This window comes from Antedon mediterranea, chromosome 6 (genome assembly GCF_964355755.1).
Source record: "Antedon mediterranea chromosome 6, ecAntMedi1.1, whole genome shotgun sequence".
Lineage (NCBI taxonomy): Eukaryota > Metazoa > Echinodermata > Crinoidea > Comatulida > Antedonidae > Antedon > Antedon mediterranea.
Window position 1 is genome coordinate 16,999,127 of NC_092675.1, and position 20,452 is coordinate 17,019,578.

Consider the following 20,452-nt stretch of genomic DNA (forward strand, 5'->3'; position numbering starts at 1 on the left):
GCGTCGTGGACGCAAATTGGACGGACACTCGACGCGTCCGTCGCGTCCAAAAAGGGGCAGTAATTCTCGCTGGTACTGTAAAGTTTTAATTGAATTGAATTGAATTGAATTGAATTGAAAAGAAAATTTGCAAACTCTAAGCTTAAATAGGATACTTCTCCATCTACAATACATAAATAATGAATATTTTAATAAGTTAAAACTATTTAACAAAGCGGAGCCAAGTTAAAAAAAAAAGTATAACTAGACATGAAACTCGTCACTTTGACGAGTTAGTTATCCGCACAACAGATGCCACGTGCACGTCATACGTTAAAAACTATAATAAAAGGTGGTCCTGTATTTTCGCCTTGTATTATAATTATACAGTACACTGTGTATAAAAGGAGACATTAATTCTACATGATACAGAGGGCGGCAAACAACAATTTGCTCACATCAGAGACTATGCTGGTGTACATTGTACTACTGTATATTATATGACATATTAACTGAATTATGGGACCTGCCTTTAATTCAAATATTTAACATGATGACGTCATAAAAAAAACAACACAACGATAGCAATTTCTGAAGAAAATTATCTTAGCAACAACATATTAACGTGTAGAAGAAATTTGAATACGTAAAATGTTGGTGCGCGCACATTTAAATGTGATGAACTATTACGCAAAATATGAAAATATGACTTTTTTTATTCAACTGGCAATATGATGACGTCACAACATCCGATTGGCAAAATGTTTACATGAATTCGTATCTACAATCCTATAGCTTCCAGAAAATGTTTTAATCGTGATTATCACATTTTATTCTTACGAGCCAATACAGATTAAAATTTACTGTAAAGATGAAATTAATGACCCAAGTAATTAAAATTTTTAGGCATGATGACGTTATAAAAATTTAAATATTTTTATCTCATGCTAAAGAAAGTTGATTGACCTAGACAATATATAAATATAGGAGAAAAAGGAATACAGATAAGCGTGATGCGCTCCATTGAATGTGATGAGCAATAACGAAACAGACAAAAATCCTATATTTTACATTTGTGTGGCCATACGATTACGTCACAATGTTTTTTTAGCCTTATCGATGCATGATCCGATATCTGCAACTCATCAACTTCTAGATTTTGTAATAAAAATAAACGGTTCACGGTTTTCTTTAGAAACTATGACTGTTTAAAAAAAGACATTATTTTGATGATTTTTTAAGCTTTTTCATAAAAAACGCGCACAAATTGTCTAATTCAACGTGTTCGTATGGCGTTATTTAAACTGGAAAAGGTCTAAATTGTTTTCAAAATTACTAGGAAAGGCTTGAAAAATATAATTCAAGAGAAAAAAATATGTTTTTATCGCTACGTGCGCACCGCGTGCGTAAAAAATTGCGCGCCCGTGGGAATTTTTGACATGCTCAAAATGACATGAAACGCGTAAAAAGTTGATTAGAAATTAATTTTGCGCATTTTGAAATTTTAAATGCGCGTGCGCGCGTAACTTCTTGTGAAACATGCCATTTTTAATCCGTAGAAAGTTTGCCCCTGATATAACTTAAATTTTGTCAAAGTGTCAATACTAAATGACTTTTGGTTTTTAATCTATGATCAATCATTGAAATTCATAAAATTGCGCGTAAGTCACGTTGCGCAACTATGACGTCATTCAAAAATAGGAGGTGCACAACTTCACGTAAATGCCCATATGTTGTCAAAGTTATGAAATGTTATGTTTACACATTTTAGAGAAACGCGACTCACAAAAAGGAAGGAAGGAAAGAAGAACTAGACATGAAACTCGTCACTTTGACGAGTTAGTTATCCGCTCGACAAACGCCACGTGCACGTCATACGTTAGAATATTGCACACAGAAAAATATTAAGGCATTATGACCTGAACTGAAGAATATGATATGTTGTTATTTCTGAATTCTGTTATTTTGTGTCATATAGTATACACAGTACAATCTGTATACATATCACAAACAGTGCAAAATAGGTGAAATTACGGGACCCGTATTTTATTGTAATTTTTAACATCTTGACGGTTTCAAAATGAAATGCAAAAGTAGAAATTTCAGAATGAAATTATCTCAGCAACAACATATTAACGTGTAGAAGAAATTTGAATACTTGAAATATTGATGCGCGCTTTTTTAAATGTAATGAAATATAACGCAAAAGATGAAAATACGACTTTTTGTATTTAACTGGCCATATGATGACGTCACAACATTCGATTGGCACAATTTTCACATGATTTTGTATCTACAATACAATAGCTTCCTGAAAACGTTTTAATCGTGAATATCACATTTTATTCTTACGAGCTATAACAGATTAAAATTTACTGTAAAGATGAAATTAATGACCAACGTAATTTAAATATTTAGGCATGATGACGTTAAAAAAATTTAAAAAAATTTAATTCATGCAAAAGACAGTTGATTGACCTAGAATATATTAAAATCGGGGTGAAAATGGACAACGAATAAGTGGAGATGCGCTCTATTAAATGTGATGAGCTATGACGAAAGAGACAAAAATCCTATATTTTATATTCGCGTGGCCATACGATGACATCACAATGTCCGGTTAGCCATATTAATGCATGATTCGATATCTACAACTCATCAACTTCCAGAATATGTAATTTAAAAAAAGTTCTCCATGTAGTTTAGAATCTATGACTGTTTAAAAATAGGCATAATTTTGACAAATTTTTGAATTTTTTCACCAGAAACGCGTGCAAATTATTTAATTCGACGTGCTCGTATGACGTAATTTTAAGTCAAAATTGTTTAAAAGTTGGTAACATTACTATATAAGGCTGAAAAAACATAAATCACGCGAAAAAAATATGTTTTTAACGCTACGTGTGCACTGCGTGCGTAAAAAGTTTCGCGCGCGTGGGAATTTTTGACATGCTCAAAATGACATGAAACGCATAGAAAGTTGATTAGAAGTTGATTTTTCGCATCCTAAAATTTTAAACGCGCGTGCGCGCGTAACTTTTTGTGAAACATGCTATTTTTAATCCATAGAAAGTTTGCGCTTGATATGACTTAAATTTTCACAAAGTGTCAAAACAAAATTATGTTTGGTTTTTAGTCTATGATCAATCATTGAAATTCATAAAATCGCGCGTAAGTCACGTTGTGCAACTCTGACGTCATTCAAAAACAGGAGGTGCACAAGTTCACGTAAATGTCGATATGTTGACAAAGTTACGATATGTTCTGTTTACACGTTTTAGAGAAACGCGACGCACAAAAATGACAGAAAGAAAGAAGTATAATACAGAAAAAAAAAAATTTGATGAAACAGGACGATTACAAGGAGTTATCCGCTACTAAGCGGATAACTAATAATACAGAAAAAAAATGTTGATCTCATACAATAACAAGGAGTTATCCGCTTGGTAACCAAGCGGATAACTAAAAAGCTGCCATTAAATACAGTGGCATTGTTAGTGTGCAATAAAACGAATATTGAACGACACATGATACATACATATCAAATGACAAGGATACAATCAGGTGATGTTATAATATTATTGATTCTATAAGTTTCTAAGATTAGGTTTTATTCAATAGAATGTTCTCGTTGAATTTGAAGGTTGTTTTTCTGTCTTTTTAATTTGGTTAGTATCTTTGTAAAGTTTAACCTTCACTAATTAAACAAACCATTTTGATTGGGGAAGAGTTTAATTTGCTTGAAACTTATCAGGTTTTATTGATGTTATTCAAAGTTGTGAGTCACAACCATGGAAATATCAACTTGAAACAACTTTCAGCTTGTATAAATATCATTAGATATTGTCAATTGGACTGTTGAAGGCCGAAATAAGCACGAAACTGAGGGAAAAATAACATTTTTTTTTGAAAATTGCTTTGGATTTTATATAAAAGAATATATCTTTCCTGGTTCCTTGAAGTAGTGTTCTCTTCTCTCTTGGTAAAAATGTCCTTATCTATTAATGCTACTAAATTTTTCTTTTTTTACTTATCTCCTCCAAAACCACTAAACGGTGCATGCTCACATTTGGCACACTGATGTTTATTGATGGGCCGCACACGATAGGCTATGTCACTTTCCTGAATTTTAAGGATAAATACTAAAAAGGGCAAAAAATAGCAGTATTTTTACCATGTTTCGCGAGTTGTTACGTCACGTATCAACTACACAACCTTCTCCGCTGTGTACCGCAATGGCCTGATCTACAAACACCATCACCAGCCGCCAAATCAAAATGGTGTTTAGTCGTCGTAGTAGTAGTAGTCGTATCGACCGATCGCGGAATTGAAGTTTTAATTAATTACACCTATTCTTTGGAACAGAATGTATTTTGTAAATCACGGTTTCGCTCAGTGAGTACAACGCTGTGGCCATTGAAATTAATGCTTAGTAGGTTCAAGTTCGAATCCGCGATATGTGTAAATAATAAATATCTTGGCAAAATATCTAAACCACAATGTACTGTAATTACAAAAGTAGCAAGAAAGATACCAAACCTCATGCAAAAAAAATATCAAAATATAAAAAAACCATTAAAATTTTTAAAAATGTAAATGAAAAAAAAAAAAAAAGCACACAAACACAAATAAAATGATTCAAAAGTCGTGTTTCCACAAAATATCATATATATATAAAAGTTTGTGTCTGCCGAGCGCATCATCTAATTTGGAGTAGTGAATGCACCTTTTGTCCGTTTTATTATTCCAATACTCACATCTTAATTCTATAACTTAATTCATATTTGTTATTAAAATGTTTTAATATGCCGACTGATTAACAGACGTCACTTTCTGATGTGCACCCTAGATTAATATTCACACAGCACAAAGTTCAATATCCAGTTTTGCGCTTTATAATACTTAATCATCCCAAGCAAATTATTATTAAGGCAGACAATACTGTACGGAGCACAGGTTATTGCTAGACCACACTTATTACAAAAGTAGCAAATAGGTAACAAATCTCTCAAACAAACAAAAATGCAAAATATAAAAAACCATTGAAATAAAAAAAAAATGTAAATGAAAAAAAAAAAACGATTCCAAATGGTTTGATATATTGTTGAACATGAAAACAACTTAACAATTTGTGTTTCTGCAGCAATGTGTTTCTGCAGAAATGTGTTTCTGCAGCAATGTGTTTCTGCAGCAATGTGTTTCTGCAGCAATGTGTTTCATTCGATTTTTATTGTATGTATCAAATAATTAATACACCACGAAAAACACCCAAAATAATATAGTTTGGTATTTTATACTTTCATTAGTGTGTGTGTGCATCATCTAACTAATTCACAGCACAATTTTTGTTTAGCGTTTTTTATTTTTGTAAAGTCTGAACAGTAAAAAGTAAAATCTAAAGTTTCATATCCAGTATTGCTTTCATTTTTTAGCTTACAGATATTTTAAAGTGAAGGGATAGCGTATAACAAAATCAATGGCCATAACATAGTTCCTAATTTTATTCTTGACACAATTTGTATTTATTTTGTTAATTTGTACTTTTATCAGAGTGTGCTTTTATTATACCATACATGCAAAGTATAAAACCACATATTAAGGCAGAAAAGACCGTGCAGAGCACCCGTTCTAGCGTATTGTAAGTCGTTCAAAACGATTTACAAACATCTCATAATGTCATTTACCAAACACTCTAAAGCTCGCAAATTACGACATGTGGAACATGCAGCTGATACACCTAGGGTACCAAAAGCAAGCTAACAACTTGCCTGTACTTTACATCTAAATTTTTACAACGCGACGATGTTTTTCAGCTTTTATAAACTTGTCCTAGCCTAGGCCGGTATTATTTTCTTACACGCGCGCCGGGTCGATCGCGGTCACTACTTCTTCGCATGCAGCTAAAGTAAAATGACTTCACGTTAAAGCGGGTCGTCACAGAGTCTCATGCATTTTAATGAAGCAAACTTGCTGAGAGTGTTTTCCACCACCACGCAACACATGCGACGCGAGATTTATCGAAACTCCGAGCCATCGACTGACGATCATGTTTTTGACGATTAAAATCACGGCATATTCAACGACCTGGTTTAAACGATCGTTTAAAAATTAGCGGTCCGGCTCAATCATCATTACATTATATTTAGTGATTTGAAAAAAACAAAAAAACCTCTTTTCAGTCCTGCCTCTTTTGTCATGATGTCATCGCGATGTGTTTATGAGAATCATCGACGGGAAAGCAAATAAAACAACAAGGGTCATGAAATGCTGCAGCATTGTTAATATTTTAATAGTAATACGTTTTAATAAAATGTAGGCCTAACGGGATAATTTTCATAGGCACTATACAGTCCTAGCCTTTGTTTTTATTCTACTTAATAAATGGGCGCGTAGTATAGTAGCACTGACCATGTGGCTTCATCAACTCTATTGATCGTCGGAGGTACCGCTACAGTACTCTATAATACGGGAGTGACGATCACAAAGGATGCCAACCTGCTTACTGGAACGCGACCAAGCTCACCACGCGGCTTTTATCAACTTGCTCCTTTTACACTTAACTGTGAATGATCGTTGGTAACGCTAGAGATTGATAGTACACAAAGGATGTCGACGTACATGCTTGGTGGAATGTGATCAAGCTGACGATGTGCTCCGACGTACTATTTTCACTATGAAAATGTGCAAACCATCGGTGATTAATGACCGTCGAAACGATATGTGTTTTTAAAATCTATTTAATTTTTTTCAAAAAATACGCCCCCCCCCCCCCCCCTTGCTAGATCCGCTACTGGGTTACTGCTAGTTAGTGTTTAATAGCCACAATTTGGATCATGGTTGTATGGTTAGAGATCTTTCTCTCATCCTGTGACAAGGGATTTGTATGTGTTTTCATGTATATTTATTTTAAAGCATCCTATATAATTGGCGATTTTTCACTGTTGGATGTAGTTGAAATCAAATAATCTCCTCTGATGATAGAACATTAAAAAGTCCTAAACTAAAATATATGTTGAGTTTTGATTATTAATATAAATACATTCATAAACAACATGCTTTCAATTTGATTTTATGGGATCTTTATAATCTGATGTTCGATTGGCCAGTATAAATCATGTGATTAAAAAAATATTAGTTTTCAAAGCTACAGTATGTATTATATTACCCCCAGGGTAATGACAAGGAAAAAATGAGATACTAGACTTAAATTGGTTTGTATTTAAGTGTTTATTGGCGTTCTGAGACTTACAGTTGAGTACCAGTATGTTGTGAAGTAATAGAAAATGAAAACTATTCATTATTTATATTTGATAAAACATAAAAGAAGCTTTTTATATGGTATTTATCTTCTTAAATTTCTTGCAAACTGTCACATATCGATATCAAAAGTAATATCACTTTAGTAAACTATATTATATCAGGTGTCGGACAGTTTTAAATATGATATTAACATTTAATGATGTCTGTCTGATTTTTGGAAATCTGTATTACACTCTAAAATGTGACAGCTAACAAAATATATTGCAGTCTTATACAAAAGTCTTGGAGTATGTAAGATATTAAAGTATACAAAGTTTGCAATGTGCACTCAAATGGCATATTCCATAATGTGTGATTATTGTTTCGTAATATAGTCATCCTTGACACCCTTGGGCTGGTCTAATGCGTCATCAAATAATTGATATTGGTAAAAAGGTAAACATTTTGACACACATAGCGTTTCATACATACAACACTATGCACATACAGTAGTAAAACAATACTAACTACATAAAAAAGACAAAAATTAGACTAAGGGCAAGTCTACTTTAGGACATCTAAGCTTGAAAGTAGATGCGTCTCATGATCACATTCTAAATGAAGCCAATTTTCTCTCACATACCGGTACTTGATTTCCCAGACATAAACTAGTAATTTAATGTTTGCGTGACAAGAAGCATGAGTATGCATACTGATTTGTATTTAACGATTCTAATTCACTTTAAATTTCCTAAAAACAACTTGAACTATACCAGTATTCCTACCAGCAAACAGCTGGTTAAAGCGTTTAATCATACTTTTATTACCATTTAAACCAATTGGATATTTTCATAGTTTTAATTAATTAAGTTATTTTAATGTATATTAGGAATGAAAATATTTTTATAGCAAAAATTTCTTCTGGATAGTTTACATCACATTGCACTTACAAATGAATAGTTTAAATTTAAATATCTTGGTAACTGATATGCAAGCATCTTTCATCTTTTTTAATAGTTTATCCATTTTATATTTTTTAATAGTTGATCGGTTTTTAGATCTAAAATTGTACAAGTTTTTTTTCCTTGTTTTATTTTATCTCAGCCTGTTATTGAATATTGGTTGGCCCTTTATGAATAAAATTGTAACAAATAAAGAAAAAAAAATATCCCATGCTTTTAAAGGTCAATTCAATTTTATAAATGAAACGAATATATATTTGAAATAATGTAGTTACTTTAATTTAAATGACGATTAAGCACTAAAATAAACATTTTTAAATGTATACAGTAAAATTACAGAATAAAGCTCTTTTAAATGTCATATTACTCAGAATACAAGACTGTGCAAGAAATTCAGAACGGCAAACTAGTTAATAGATTTTAAACTATAAACCAGGTATTGGTTTGCCAATTGCTTGTTTCAATTTCAAAATCTTTAGAAAGGATATTAATTTAATTAGTTTGGTGCCATAGCAACTAGATCACTGCTGAGTGAGTATTTTGAGATTTTACTAATGACACAGTTTTTGACGCAAAGTTTTCGAGACAAATTATAGAGAGGTACAGACAGGACATAATTTTGGGAAGGAGAAGAGAAAGAAAATTATACATTGATAATACTCCCACAGATTAATAATGTGGTATTATATAGAGGGGGGAGGGAGTATTATTAGTGATATAATATACACGCACAAGAATGTGAATTTAAATGTGGTGGTGAATTGAGCTTAAAATGAATGAGGTATCTTTCACTCAGCTTAATCAACACAGTACTCGACCAAGAAACATCAGAAAGTACTTTTTTTAACCATCCACCCTGAATATTTCACACCCTAAACTTGTTCAAACCCTTATCTACATCCCTGCACCTACACACTATATACACTATATACGGGAATGGTATTTATTTAACGTTATGTTCTGATCATTGCTTGTAACTTAATCTTAAAGATTCTTGAGGATAGTGAGAAAGACAAGGGGCGAGGAATTCATATCGTGGTGTTAAACCAAGCTAGTGGCAGTGTGATGGCAAGCAGAGTCTTTGACACATATACAGCACATGCTGATGCTGCTATGGTTTTGTTCCTCAACATGATATCTGATGGCCGCATTATCATAATGACAGTGAAGGTAGGTATCTTATGTCAAGTTATTGACATTGACAACAAAGCATTGGGTGGGTTTGTATACCATTCACTGGAATGGTAAGTGCACCAAGGCAGGACATTGAGCAAACCTTACCAAGATAGGAACTCGTAATAGTCCTGTGATCTTATGTCTGACTGCGACAAATACCATCAGTACTGTACTATACATATTCTTTGTGGCGTGCAATGTCAGTTATTTGAATGGCCGTGGAACTGATCGTGTCGCAGCCACAGATAAACCCTTTGTTCTCTTGAGCTCGGTATCCGGTTGTTAGATTGCCTTGAGTGCACTAAGCTAGAGAAAGCAGAGGGCGGGACACAGTATATACAGGCAATACTGATATACCAGAGGTTTATTGGTAGGTGTAAGAGACATAGCTAGAGAAAGCGTAGGGTGGGACACAGTATATACAGGCAATACTGATATACCAGAGGTTCATTGGTAGGTGTAAGAGACATAGCTAGAGAAAGTGTAGGGTGGGACACAGTATATACAGGCAATACTGATATACCAGAGGTTTATTGGTAGGTGTAAGAGACATAGCTAGAGAAAGCGTAGGGTGTGACATAGTATATACAGGCAATACTGATATACCAGAGGTTTATTGGTAGGTGTAAGAGACATAGCTAGAGAAAGCGTAGGGTGGGACACAGTATATACAGGCAATACTGATATACCAGAGGTTTATTGGTAGGTGTAAGAGACATAGCTAGAGAAAGCGTAGGGTGGGACACAGTATATACAGGCAATACTGATATACCAGAGGTTTATTGGTAGGTGTAAGAGACATAGCTAGAGAAAGCGTAGGGTGGGACACAGTATATACAGGCAATACTGATATACCAGAGGTTTATTGGTAAGTGTAAGAGACATAGCTAGAGAAAGCGTAGGGTGTGACATAGTATATACAGGCAATACTGATATACCAGAGGTTTATTGGTAGGTGTAAGAGACATAGCTAGAGAAAGCATAGGGTGGGACATAGTATATACAGGCAATACTGATATACCAGAGGTTTATTGGTAGGTGTAAGAGACATAGCTAGAGAAAGCGTAGGGTGGGACATGGTGTAGTTATTGGTTTCATTGATGGATACAATATGAAAAGTTGGTTGGCTAAAATACCTTATAATAAAAAGATTTGGAAAATTTTTAGAGCTTTCCATCTAGTTTGTTTCTGTTTAAATGAAATTAAGTTATTATCAGTAATCTCAGAACTACTTCGACATTTAATTTTACATTTTTGGTTGGAGGCAATGTTTTAATAATTCTATATTTCACATATGTTTTTTTACATAAATCTCGGATCTATAAAAAATATGTGAAATTGTCTACATTTGTTTAATATCCAAGATTTATTTTCGGCAATTGTGCATTTATGTGTTGAATTTTTATTCAAGATTATAAAAAAATTGACAAGTGAAATATTATGGATTAGTCCTACTTTCTATAGTAATATAGAAATTTAAATATTTTATATTTAATAAAAGAATTTACTCTTTATGAATAATTCTTAATGAGAAGTACTAGCATAAACTGTTTGTTTACAGTTCAAGATTTTCAATATGTATTTACTGTAGTGTGTTTAAATTAGGAAAAAATAATGTTGATTTTTTAGATATTGAGGTAATATGTTTCAATTTAGTGACTATTCAATGTTCAACTGGTAATAGTACATCCTATATTTCTTTTCAAAATTCAATTTAGTAAAAATGGAAAACAGAGAAGAAATAAAGTCCATGAATCCAGAATCTTTTCTTTTTGTTCAAAAGGTTAAAAATTCCTTGCTTCGAAATTTATTCTGTAACAGAACTGGCAATTGAGAATTATTTTGCACCAGGATAGTACTTAAGTGAAAATTTGAGACATTATCTTCATCATCTAAGATTTAAGGGAAAACAATATAAATGTAAAAATATAAAGTGACAAATTTACATGATTGTTGTTGCTGATAAATCTATCCCCAGATCTTTTTGGCAAGGCAAATTTCTTGGGTACCTTTCTGTAACAGTTGACTGGATACTACTAAAGTCAAAATATTATTTACATAATTGATTATTTATGACAATATTTTAATTTATCATGTGATTTAACAATTATAATTGATGAATTATTCATGTCATAATTGAAGATAGTTTATAGGCTAATTGCTTTAGAAAGCAAACCATGTGACAACACAGTCACATGTTTACTACCCTCATATGCAAATATAACTCATTTGTATACTGATTTTATATGTTAAAATTGTATGATCAACCTAAATAAATAATCAATTATAGTCTCTCTATCATTTAATTAAAATCTCTAATTGGGGCTCTAAATAACGATGGCTTTCAATTGTGCAGGAGATCTATGAGGAAGCTACCTGACACATTTGGTACCATACTTATACTAATATAATAGCTTCAGTTGTATAATTACAGTATTATTATTTACTGCAGTAATATAACTAAATACAAAATTGTTGGGACTAAAATCCGATTGTTAGCGCCTTCTGCGACCTTTAAATTGAATATTAAACACATTTAATTGACAGATATTTTTTTCATTACTGTAAAAATTGAATTTTATTTGAAATCTTGCATTCAAAATTAAATCTATTGGTATCAATGTATAATATGAATGAATGTTATTGATTGAATCTTTTAGTTGAAAACAACATTGTTTCCCGTGGTGAGCCATATAGTGAGACCTTTCTGATGAAAATTGATAATTATTAGTGACTTCTTCACCTCTGAGTCATATTAATTTCAATTTTTACCCTTTTTGAATCAATTTTCCATAGGATGAAGGGTCATTCCATCTGAAAGACACTGCTAGAAATTTACTGAAACTCCTTGGAAGTCAGAATGTGATGCAGTTTGGATGGCGCGACATGTGGGCTATGGTTACCCAGAAAAAAGGAAAACATGGTAAGTATGATAGGTATGTTAAGATTCGTGATTTATAAGTACAGTTTTTTAAAGAAATAAATAGCTGATCTTAGATCTATGCCATTTTTTATAAAGAATAGAAAAATATTGGTAAAAACCAAAAGGGCCAGTTTGAATTTGCATTTATTTAAATACATCTACAAATCACAGAGAAAACTGAATTGCTTGGGATTTACAAAAAAAGAAAAATATAATAAGCAACCAAATACAAAAGGATATAACAAGAGAGAAATATTAAAAAATTGAGTTCAAGTACTCAACAGGAAAAATACAGATTGAAATCTCACTATCTCAAAATCCTCAAAGATTTCAAAAAGATGTGTGTTCATTTAAGCATGCCTTTTGTCATGCATCACTCCGTAGGGATCTTATCTTTGTTAATTTAATTAATCTTGTAATCTTAATAAATTATGTCTTTCTTAATAATAAATAAGACAACTTAACTCTAATAAATTACAGACTTGAAAACAAGGCTAAATTTAGGCAGTTAAAGTTTGAATTATGAATAATTAATTTCATAAATGTGTAATGAATAATTGTTTCATATGAAGGGATTAATGTATTGATTAAAAATTGTACATAAATAAATAGAGGAATTATGTAAATTTGTGCACTGATATATGTATAAAATATTATTTTTATTCATATTTTAATAAAAGTAATGCAGTAATTAATATTTTAATGCATTATATTAATATTTATTATTACATTAACAGCTTACAAACCAGCTTAATATCCCAAACCCAAACCATTTCACTAGATATTTTAATTCTAATGTAATTAATATTCAAAAAATTTAGACCAAAAATATTAAAAGTAAAAAGTTAAGAAATTACATACGGTAAGTTGAATATGTTTGAATTTAAAGGGTTTCACTTTTAATTTGAATTTAATATAATAATTTTGGGAAAAAGTATTCAGATGTTTCTCATCTCATGTGCATGAACATTTAGGGGTCTGATTGAGACAAGTTTAATACTTCTAAACCAGATCCCAGCCAAAAAAAAAGTAGAAATATTATGTTAAAATGTTTAATATTTATTTTAAATAATATGTTTTTCGGTTGAATAAATATTACGAAACTCAAACTCAACATTACATTTATTGAAAATACTATACTTAATATTATTACTATGTATATAAAAATAATAAGATGGCAGATTTTTATAGTTGAGGATTGTTGAAATAAAATGTAAATCTGTATTAAGAGTTATACTTAAAATGTTAACCTACTGTAACACCTTGACTGTCATCTTTATTGAGTTGATCTCTATTTTTGTAAATATAATTTGTAGGTAAAATTACAATCAATAGTTTTAGTGAGATTTGTTTGTAGTCGGTAGGCATGAAAATGAAACCACTGGAAACTTGATTTATGTAATAATAATTAAATAATAATAATATTTATTACATTAATACTTATTATTATTGGTTATTGCCAATCACAAATACAACAACAACAAACAACTAAAAAGTGGCAGGAAACAGGAACTAAATCCCTATGACAATTAGAACCAGTGTAACCCTCTTACCGAATATTAGAAAATATCATCAACAAAAATATTTTTTAAAAATCATTCATAAAAGTACAAAAAAACACTTTACTCCAACAAGAAATTCATTTTGAGTTTAAACAATATGTTTGGAAATTATAACTGACTTCATCATGAATTTCTTTCAACAATCGCGGAAAAATAGGAATTATTTACCGATGAGTCGAAACAGAATAACTGCTCTTGTTCCATTAATAGGGAGCCTTAGAGACAGGCGACGGCAGTGTGCAACCGAGTTGCAATTTACAGTGTGCATGCGGATACAAGAAAACTTCCATGGACCATTGAAGGCAACGCGATTTGGCATTGCATGGAGGCGACAATGCACGGCTGTTTCTGATTTGCGCATTGCACACTGCCGCGTTGCCTGTTTCGAAAGCTCCCTCACATTTTAAACTAAATCTTACACCAAATAATTGTTATTAGTTTGATCTTTCTATAGTAATTCCAGCTTCGATCAGCCATCAAATCCCATTTCCTATCTGTAATTTGACACTATCAAATTTTGATTGTTAGATGTTTAAAATCTCACATGAATACTTCACTACACCAATATATATTATGCTCCTGTTTGTAACTATCAACTTTATGAACATAAAAACATGGTAGGCATAATGTACATCTGTAAACATCAAGATCATTATTTGGATAGTAATTTACTAAACATTAAAAACATCAAATGTGCCTAAGAATTGCAAACTTTGGTGATTTTATGAGTGTTCTCCTTGCCATTAATTGCATATCAGCATATTCACGACATCATGCATGAGTTATGTCACAAAACAGTGATATACAGTAGCTTCATCTAAAATTATAACATGATGATCTGTTTTTGTCTTCTGATTCCCTTGGGGTAATGGGCTAACATTGTTTGTTTAATTGATTGATGGTAATAGATGTCTGATAGTCAATTATCCAAGTAATACTAAACTACCTTATTGAAAAGAATACAAGGCAATTCGATTAATAATAACAGTATCTTGCAATTAAGTGGCATAACAGTTTTGTGATTACATAATAAGCTTACTTGCTTATCAATCCCAGGTTCAAATCTTAGACCTGTAACTATTTATATTCAATAAATAGTACAACTGTACCTAAGTTCCTAATTTCTAGATGGATCACTTTTTAGCTTTAATTATACTTTTAGCATATTATTGGTGCATACCAATTCCATATTCTTGGTTGAAGTCCTAGACTGATCACTACTTAGATTTATTTATAACAATTTAGTTGAACTATTACTTGGTGCTTGCATACCAATTCCATATTCTTGGTTGAAGTCTTAGACTGATCACTACTTAGATTTATTTATAACAATTTAGTTGAACTATTACTTGGTGCTTGCATACCAATTCCATATTCTTGGTTGAAGTCCTAGACTGATCACTACTTAGATTTATTTATAACAATTTAGTTGAACTATTACTTGGTGCTTGCATACCAATTCCATATTCTTGGTTGAAGTCTTAGACTGATCACTACTTAGATTTATTTATAACAATTTAGTTGAACTATTACCATGGTGCTTGCATACCAATTCCATATTCTTGGTTGAAGTCTTAGACTGATCACTACTTAGATTTATTTAAACATTTAGTGGAACAAATACTCTGTACTTTTACAAATTCCAATGTTCCAAATCCTAGTTTTTTTCAATTATAACTACTATTATTCTAATGGTTAGTTGCAATGCTATATGTACAGAACACATCAAGAAGACAATGTTTAAAATGTGACCCGCTTTTTGCCTATTTAAAATGCACATTACTCTCCACTTGTGATAATCTTGTACCTTGAATTATGTGTAATGAATGTGCCAAAGGGCTTTGATTCGCCATCGATTGTTTAATTTCCATGTTGTTGACTTGAAGTCTGTTTCTCATTACAATAGTTTAAATATAGAAACCAGGTAAATGTAATTTTCTATTCAGGAAGTCCTCTGAATGCTTACCTATATGAATAACGTTCCATGTCTTTTTAACAATTTTTTCCTAAGATCTTTTTGATCTTTTTGCTATTTTGTCTAAGTACAGTAATTAACAGAAAATGAAAACTATATTAATACTTTTATTATTTAATATTTACAAAAGTACTGGATGTATATAAAATGCGTTACAATGTTTGTTGTTCAGTATAAACATACTATTCTAATTTTAACTCAAAATATTTGTTTTTAGGTCATCTATTTGTCGAAGAGCATCACAGAGCGCCAGATGTATCCAAGTGGGGTGCTCCAGTTTTAATCAAGACCACCGTTCCTTTAGTTCCCAAAGAAGGTAGGTTCATTTAGTGTTACTGATTGGCTATTTAAACAATTTATTTTTCATTAAAAAATACACAAAATGACAAGAATGAAACAATAAAACATGTAAAACTCTTCTTTTTTTTAAATTGATGATAACCACATTAAAGTATATTAATTTCTTTTGATAGAAGTAGAATGCAATTGGCCTGACACAGAAACGAATCGTCGTCGCCAAGAGTTTTGTAGCAAGATAGAAGGCTATGGTAGTCTATGCAGTTGTACAGATCCAGCTCCAATTGAAATGAAGCCAGAAAAGGTAAGAGAGTAGCTATTGAAGTTTGATTTTTAAAGACATTATCACTAAAGCTACAGTATTGCTCCACACTTTATACCATCACAGTCAATATCATCATTCTCTACATCAACATAATATAGAATGACTTGCAATGAGAAGCAGCTATTGTCATTTTAAAATTTCGAAATAAATGTGCTGTGTCTTCCACAATATCCATCATTTTTATTGTCCGTCGTGAAACCTATCCATCATTCCCTGTTTTTCTTGTATATATTTTTTTATAAAGTTTAATTTAATACATTAATACGTTTGATGATTCCAAAATATATAAACAAATGTTTAAAAAAACAAAGTTATGTAATGAATATCCTAGGCTCATTAAGCATTAGTATTAAGATTTATATTCTGTTCATGATCATATGTATGAGAGAAAACTTTCTTACTCTGATTTCAAATTTACTAAATAAATTAAACTAGATAAAATAAAAATTCTTCTGAATGGTTGAAATATTTTTCCTGTCCAGTTGGCTCTCATAATTCTCATCAGATATTTGATTGATTTCAGTGTAATGGATACTTTATTATTTACTCGCATTCTCTACATTAATATGATATTTTTACCAAGCTTATTATCGATTTAGTTTTAAAATCGAAGTAATCCTTAAATAAGAACATTTTAGAACATTCGTTGCAGACTTTTAACCTAGATATGTATCATGCATTTTGTTTGAAGTAAATATTTATCTGCTATATTGAATTTTACCCTAGTTACACCATTAATGCGATATGTGTTGCCAGATTGTAATTGGTGCACTAATGATTTTATGTCATTAGTAAATTATTCTTTGCAGTACTTCAAATGTTTCAAAAAGTAAATTCAGTAAATTTGAGTAAATTGTGTCGACATTTTGGTTGTTTTAGAAACATGTTCTGGAGTAAATATTGAAATACTCTCACTTTATTTTTTTTTATTACCTCATGACTATTAACTCATTACTATTAAAATAGACATAATAATACATATTCAAACTTTATGTTCAGTATGTTTAATTGAACATAACTTTATATAAGGTACTATTAATTAATACAGTATTATTATTTAATTAATATTTATGTACCATACTTTTCTTTTATAAAAAATGTTACTTTAGTATTGAGTAATATTATTATAAATGTTGATGTATTTTGGGTTTTAAATGATAGCCTGTTTATGCTTTTTACCTGTCCATCCTATTCTTTTTGCTATGTATTTTGTATGCGGCAGTGATGAAGTTAAATATATTAACTACATGAAACAATATTATTAAATAATTTTGTTTTCTTTGTAGCTTGTACCAAATAATATAGAAGATGTTCCAGTGATAGTGATAGCCAGTAACCGTCCTAATTACCTATATAGAATGCTAATTGCTCTACTATCCGCCCAAGGAGGTAATTATAACATATCCTATCTGGTTTTACAATGGCATTGCTCTATATAATAATAATAATAATAGCCAGTTAATAGTGAAATGCTTGGTAATAGTTGTGACCCAGGTAATGTACCTTCAGGTTGATTACTATTGAACACATACCTTAATTAAAACTTATCTTATCTTCGAGGGCTGATACAACAGAAGATATTAAGCTGACTAGCATGTTTCATCTTTTTTGCAAATAGATAACTAGTGCTTAGCCTAGACATGAAGTCTACATTCAAATCAATTGTAATTTTATTAAGATGTTTCCCATGTCTGTATATATCTATTCGTCAATTGATTACAATAGAACAAATGTGGACTATATGGATACAATTAGCTCTCAGATGCACAGTACCTGTGATAATAAGCTCCAGTCCCTCTTACTGTTTAAAATGGAAAAGGGCTTCTATAAATTGAATCTACAGTCTATTACATGCCTGCTTACCTGGATAAATAAATCCCAACAGTTGCCCTTTTCCACGAAGTGTGAATACAATTACGAAAAGAAGAATTTTACAATAAATCACCTCCTTAATAAATGGGACACTCCGCTACAGTGCCCTCTCGTGGGACAACTTCCACCCATTACCATCATTTCTTTTTGTACTGTAAGACAGCATGAAGTTTAAGAACGAGAGGAGTATTCTTGAATTCCAAAGTCGAGCTTGAAGCTAGCCGAGGCTAAGTTTCTCTTTTATTACTTAGATACGTTGGAATTTGTTGTTAAACAGGGCAGAAATACCTATAAATTATCGTTTACAACTTGATACGTTGTAAATCATTGTCTCGTCTGTGTACGAGACATTTCTCTACATACCAGAGTTTCTCCGGCATAGAGTATAGCATACCTTTACAAACCGATCCGCATGACATTTGTGTCCAGCGGACGCCGGCAAATTTTGCGTCTCTACCACGTCCCACAGGATGTATTATTTCGGAAGATATCGTGCCTGAGACGGCTCCAGCAAAGGTTGCAACTAAAACCATGCCTCGCGAGGAGGAGCCTGTGGTTTTCACAGCTTCCTCGAATGAGGCAGATCTCGCCGCCGCACCTGTTACCGTTGCGGCCTCTGTAATCCCGGAAGCAACTGAGTTATCTCCGGCGATTTTACAAGTCATCGCAGCAGCGGTGGTCCATCGACAGCATCCTCTGATACCATACTACCCGGTGCCCCCTCCTCAGACACCTTTATCGTATTCTGAGGGGCCTATAGAACCTTCAATAGTCCCTGCGCCTGACTGTATGGCCATTGTCAGGGATCAGAGACCCAGGCATTCCACATGGCCCTTCCGCCCTCGTGGCGAAATCTCGTCTACTCTTACCATCTACAATAGCCAACTAAAACACTTCTTTACATGGTGCAGGCACCAAAAGGTAGAGCCGGGGTAGGTCAACCTCTTGCAAGTTTGTGCCTTCCTGCACTACCTGTTAAAATCAGTTCTCCAGGTTTGCACCATTTCAGACTACAGATCCGCCATTGGTGTGGTGACCCCGGTTGCACTATCTCGTCATCTCCGGTGAGCACACAGCTGATACGGGGGCTGTTCGAAAAATGACCTCCAGTCAAGGTCTTGATTCCTCGATGGGATGTTAACATCGTCCTAGCCGCTTTCACATGCCCGTCTATGAGTAAGGCTACTCTCTATAACCGCTCGCTGAAGTTCCTTCTCGCATTATCGTCATGCAAACGCCAAGGCGAGTTACACGTTCTTACCTTGGGACCAGGTCATGTTAGGTTTGAGTGAGGCTAGTGTTCAGGAAAGATTTTCTTGCCAAGACGTTTTCGCCGTTGACTGTGTTCTTACCTGGATAAACACCCGCTCGCTGTACCCTCAGACAAGAGGTCTTGAGAAATGATGACGGTAATGCTTCAAGTGGTCCCACGAGAGGGTGCTATAGCGGACTGTCCCAATTAGTAAGGAGGTGATCTACTGTAAAATTCTTCTTTTCGTAATTGTTTTTGCACTTCGTGGAAAAGGGCTGCTGTCGGGTTTATCCAGGTAAGCGGCACTTATAGACTACCAACACCATTCCTGTTTTGTTTAATTTGAAAAAATTATCCTGTACCCCCCCCCCCCCCCTTTTTTTTTTAAGCTCCTTTTTGTCCCCAATGTCTTATTTGTCTCCCATCCCAACATCCTAGATCCTTTCCTGGATTGATTGTTAAATTTATGAGTACAGAACCGATAGGACACCCTATTTAGGAGACACCTCTATTAAGGGGACAATTGTTTTGTCCCAAAGATACGTCCTTAGAGGTTTTACTGTAGTATGACAATGACAACTTCTTTTATTTTCTTTGTTAATAAAGTAGATAAATAAATGACAAAATTAACATTTATAATTACAAAATTGATTTAAACAAAGAAAAGAGGAAAATTCTTGAAGCAAGCAGATATGCATATAAAAAAAAACCATTTAAATATAAAATTCAATAATAAATGTAAATCAGCTCAACATTATAATTTCCAATAAAATACTACATTTAAACTATAAGCAAACAATTTAATTTTTTGTAGCAAAAACAAATGCTGTATTTATGCAAATGGTGGGGATGGAGGGGTATTACATGAGTACTATAGTATGGTAACTATC

The 20,452-nt window shown here is 32.5% G+C and overlaps 1 protein-coding gene across 3 annotated transcripts in view; it reads left to right on the forward strand.

Annotated features, from left to right (window-relative positions):
• LOC140050914 (protein O-linked-mannose beta-1,2-N-acetylglucosaminyltransferase 1-like) overlaps positions 1–20,452 on the forward strand; it is a 90,086-nt gene that overhangs the window by 58,447 nt on the left and 11,187 nt on the right. For all 3 annotated transcript variants that reach the window (XM_072095914.1, XM_072095915.1, XM_072095916.1), the window contains 5 exons: positions 9,171–9,350; positions 12,153–12,279; positions 16,034–16,132; positions 16,290–16,417; positions 17,725–17,827. In XM_072095914.1, the coding sequence (XP_071952015.1) occupies positions 9,171–9,350; positions 12,153–12,279; positions 16,034–16,132; positions 16,290–16,417; positions 17,725–17,827 (637 nt within the window). The remainder of the gene's footprint in view (positions 1–9,170; positions 9,351–12,152; positions 12,280–16,033; positions 16,133–16,289; positions 16,418–17,724; positions 17,828–20,452) is intronic.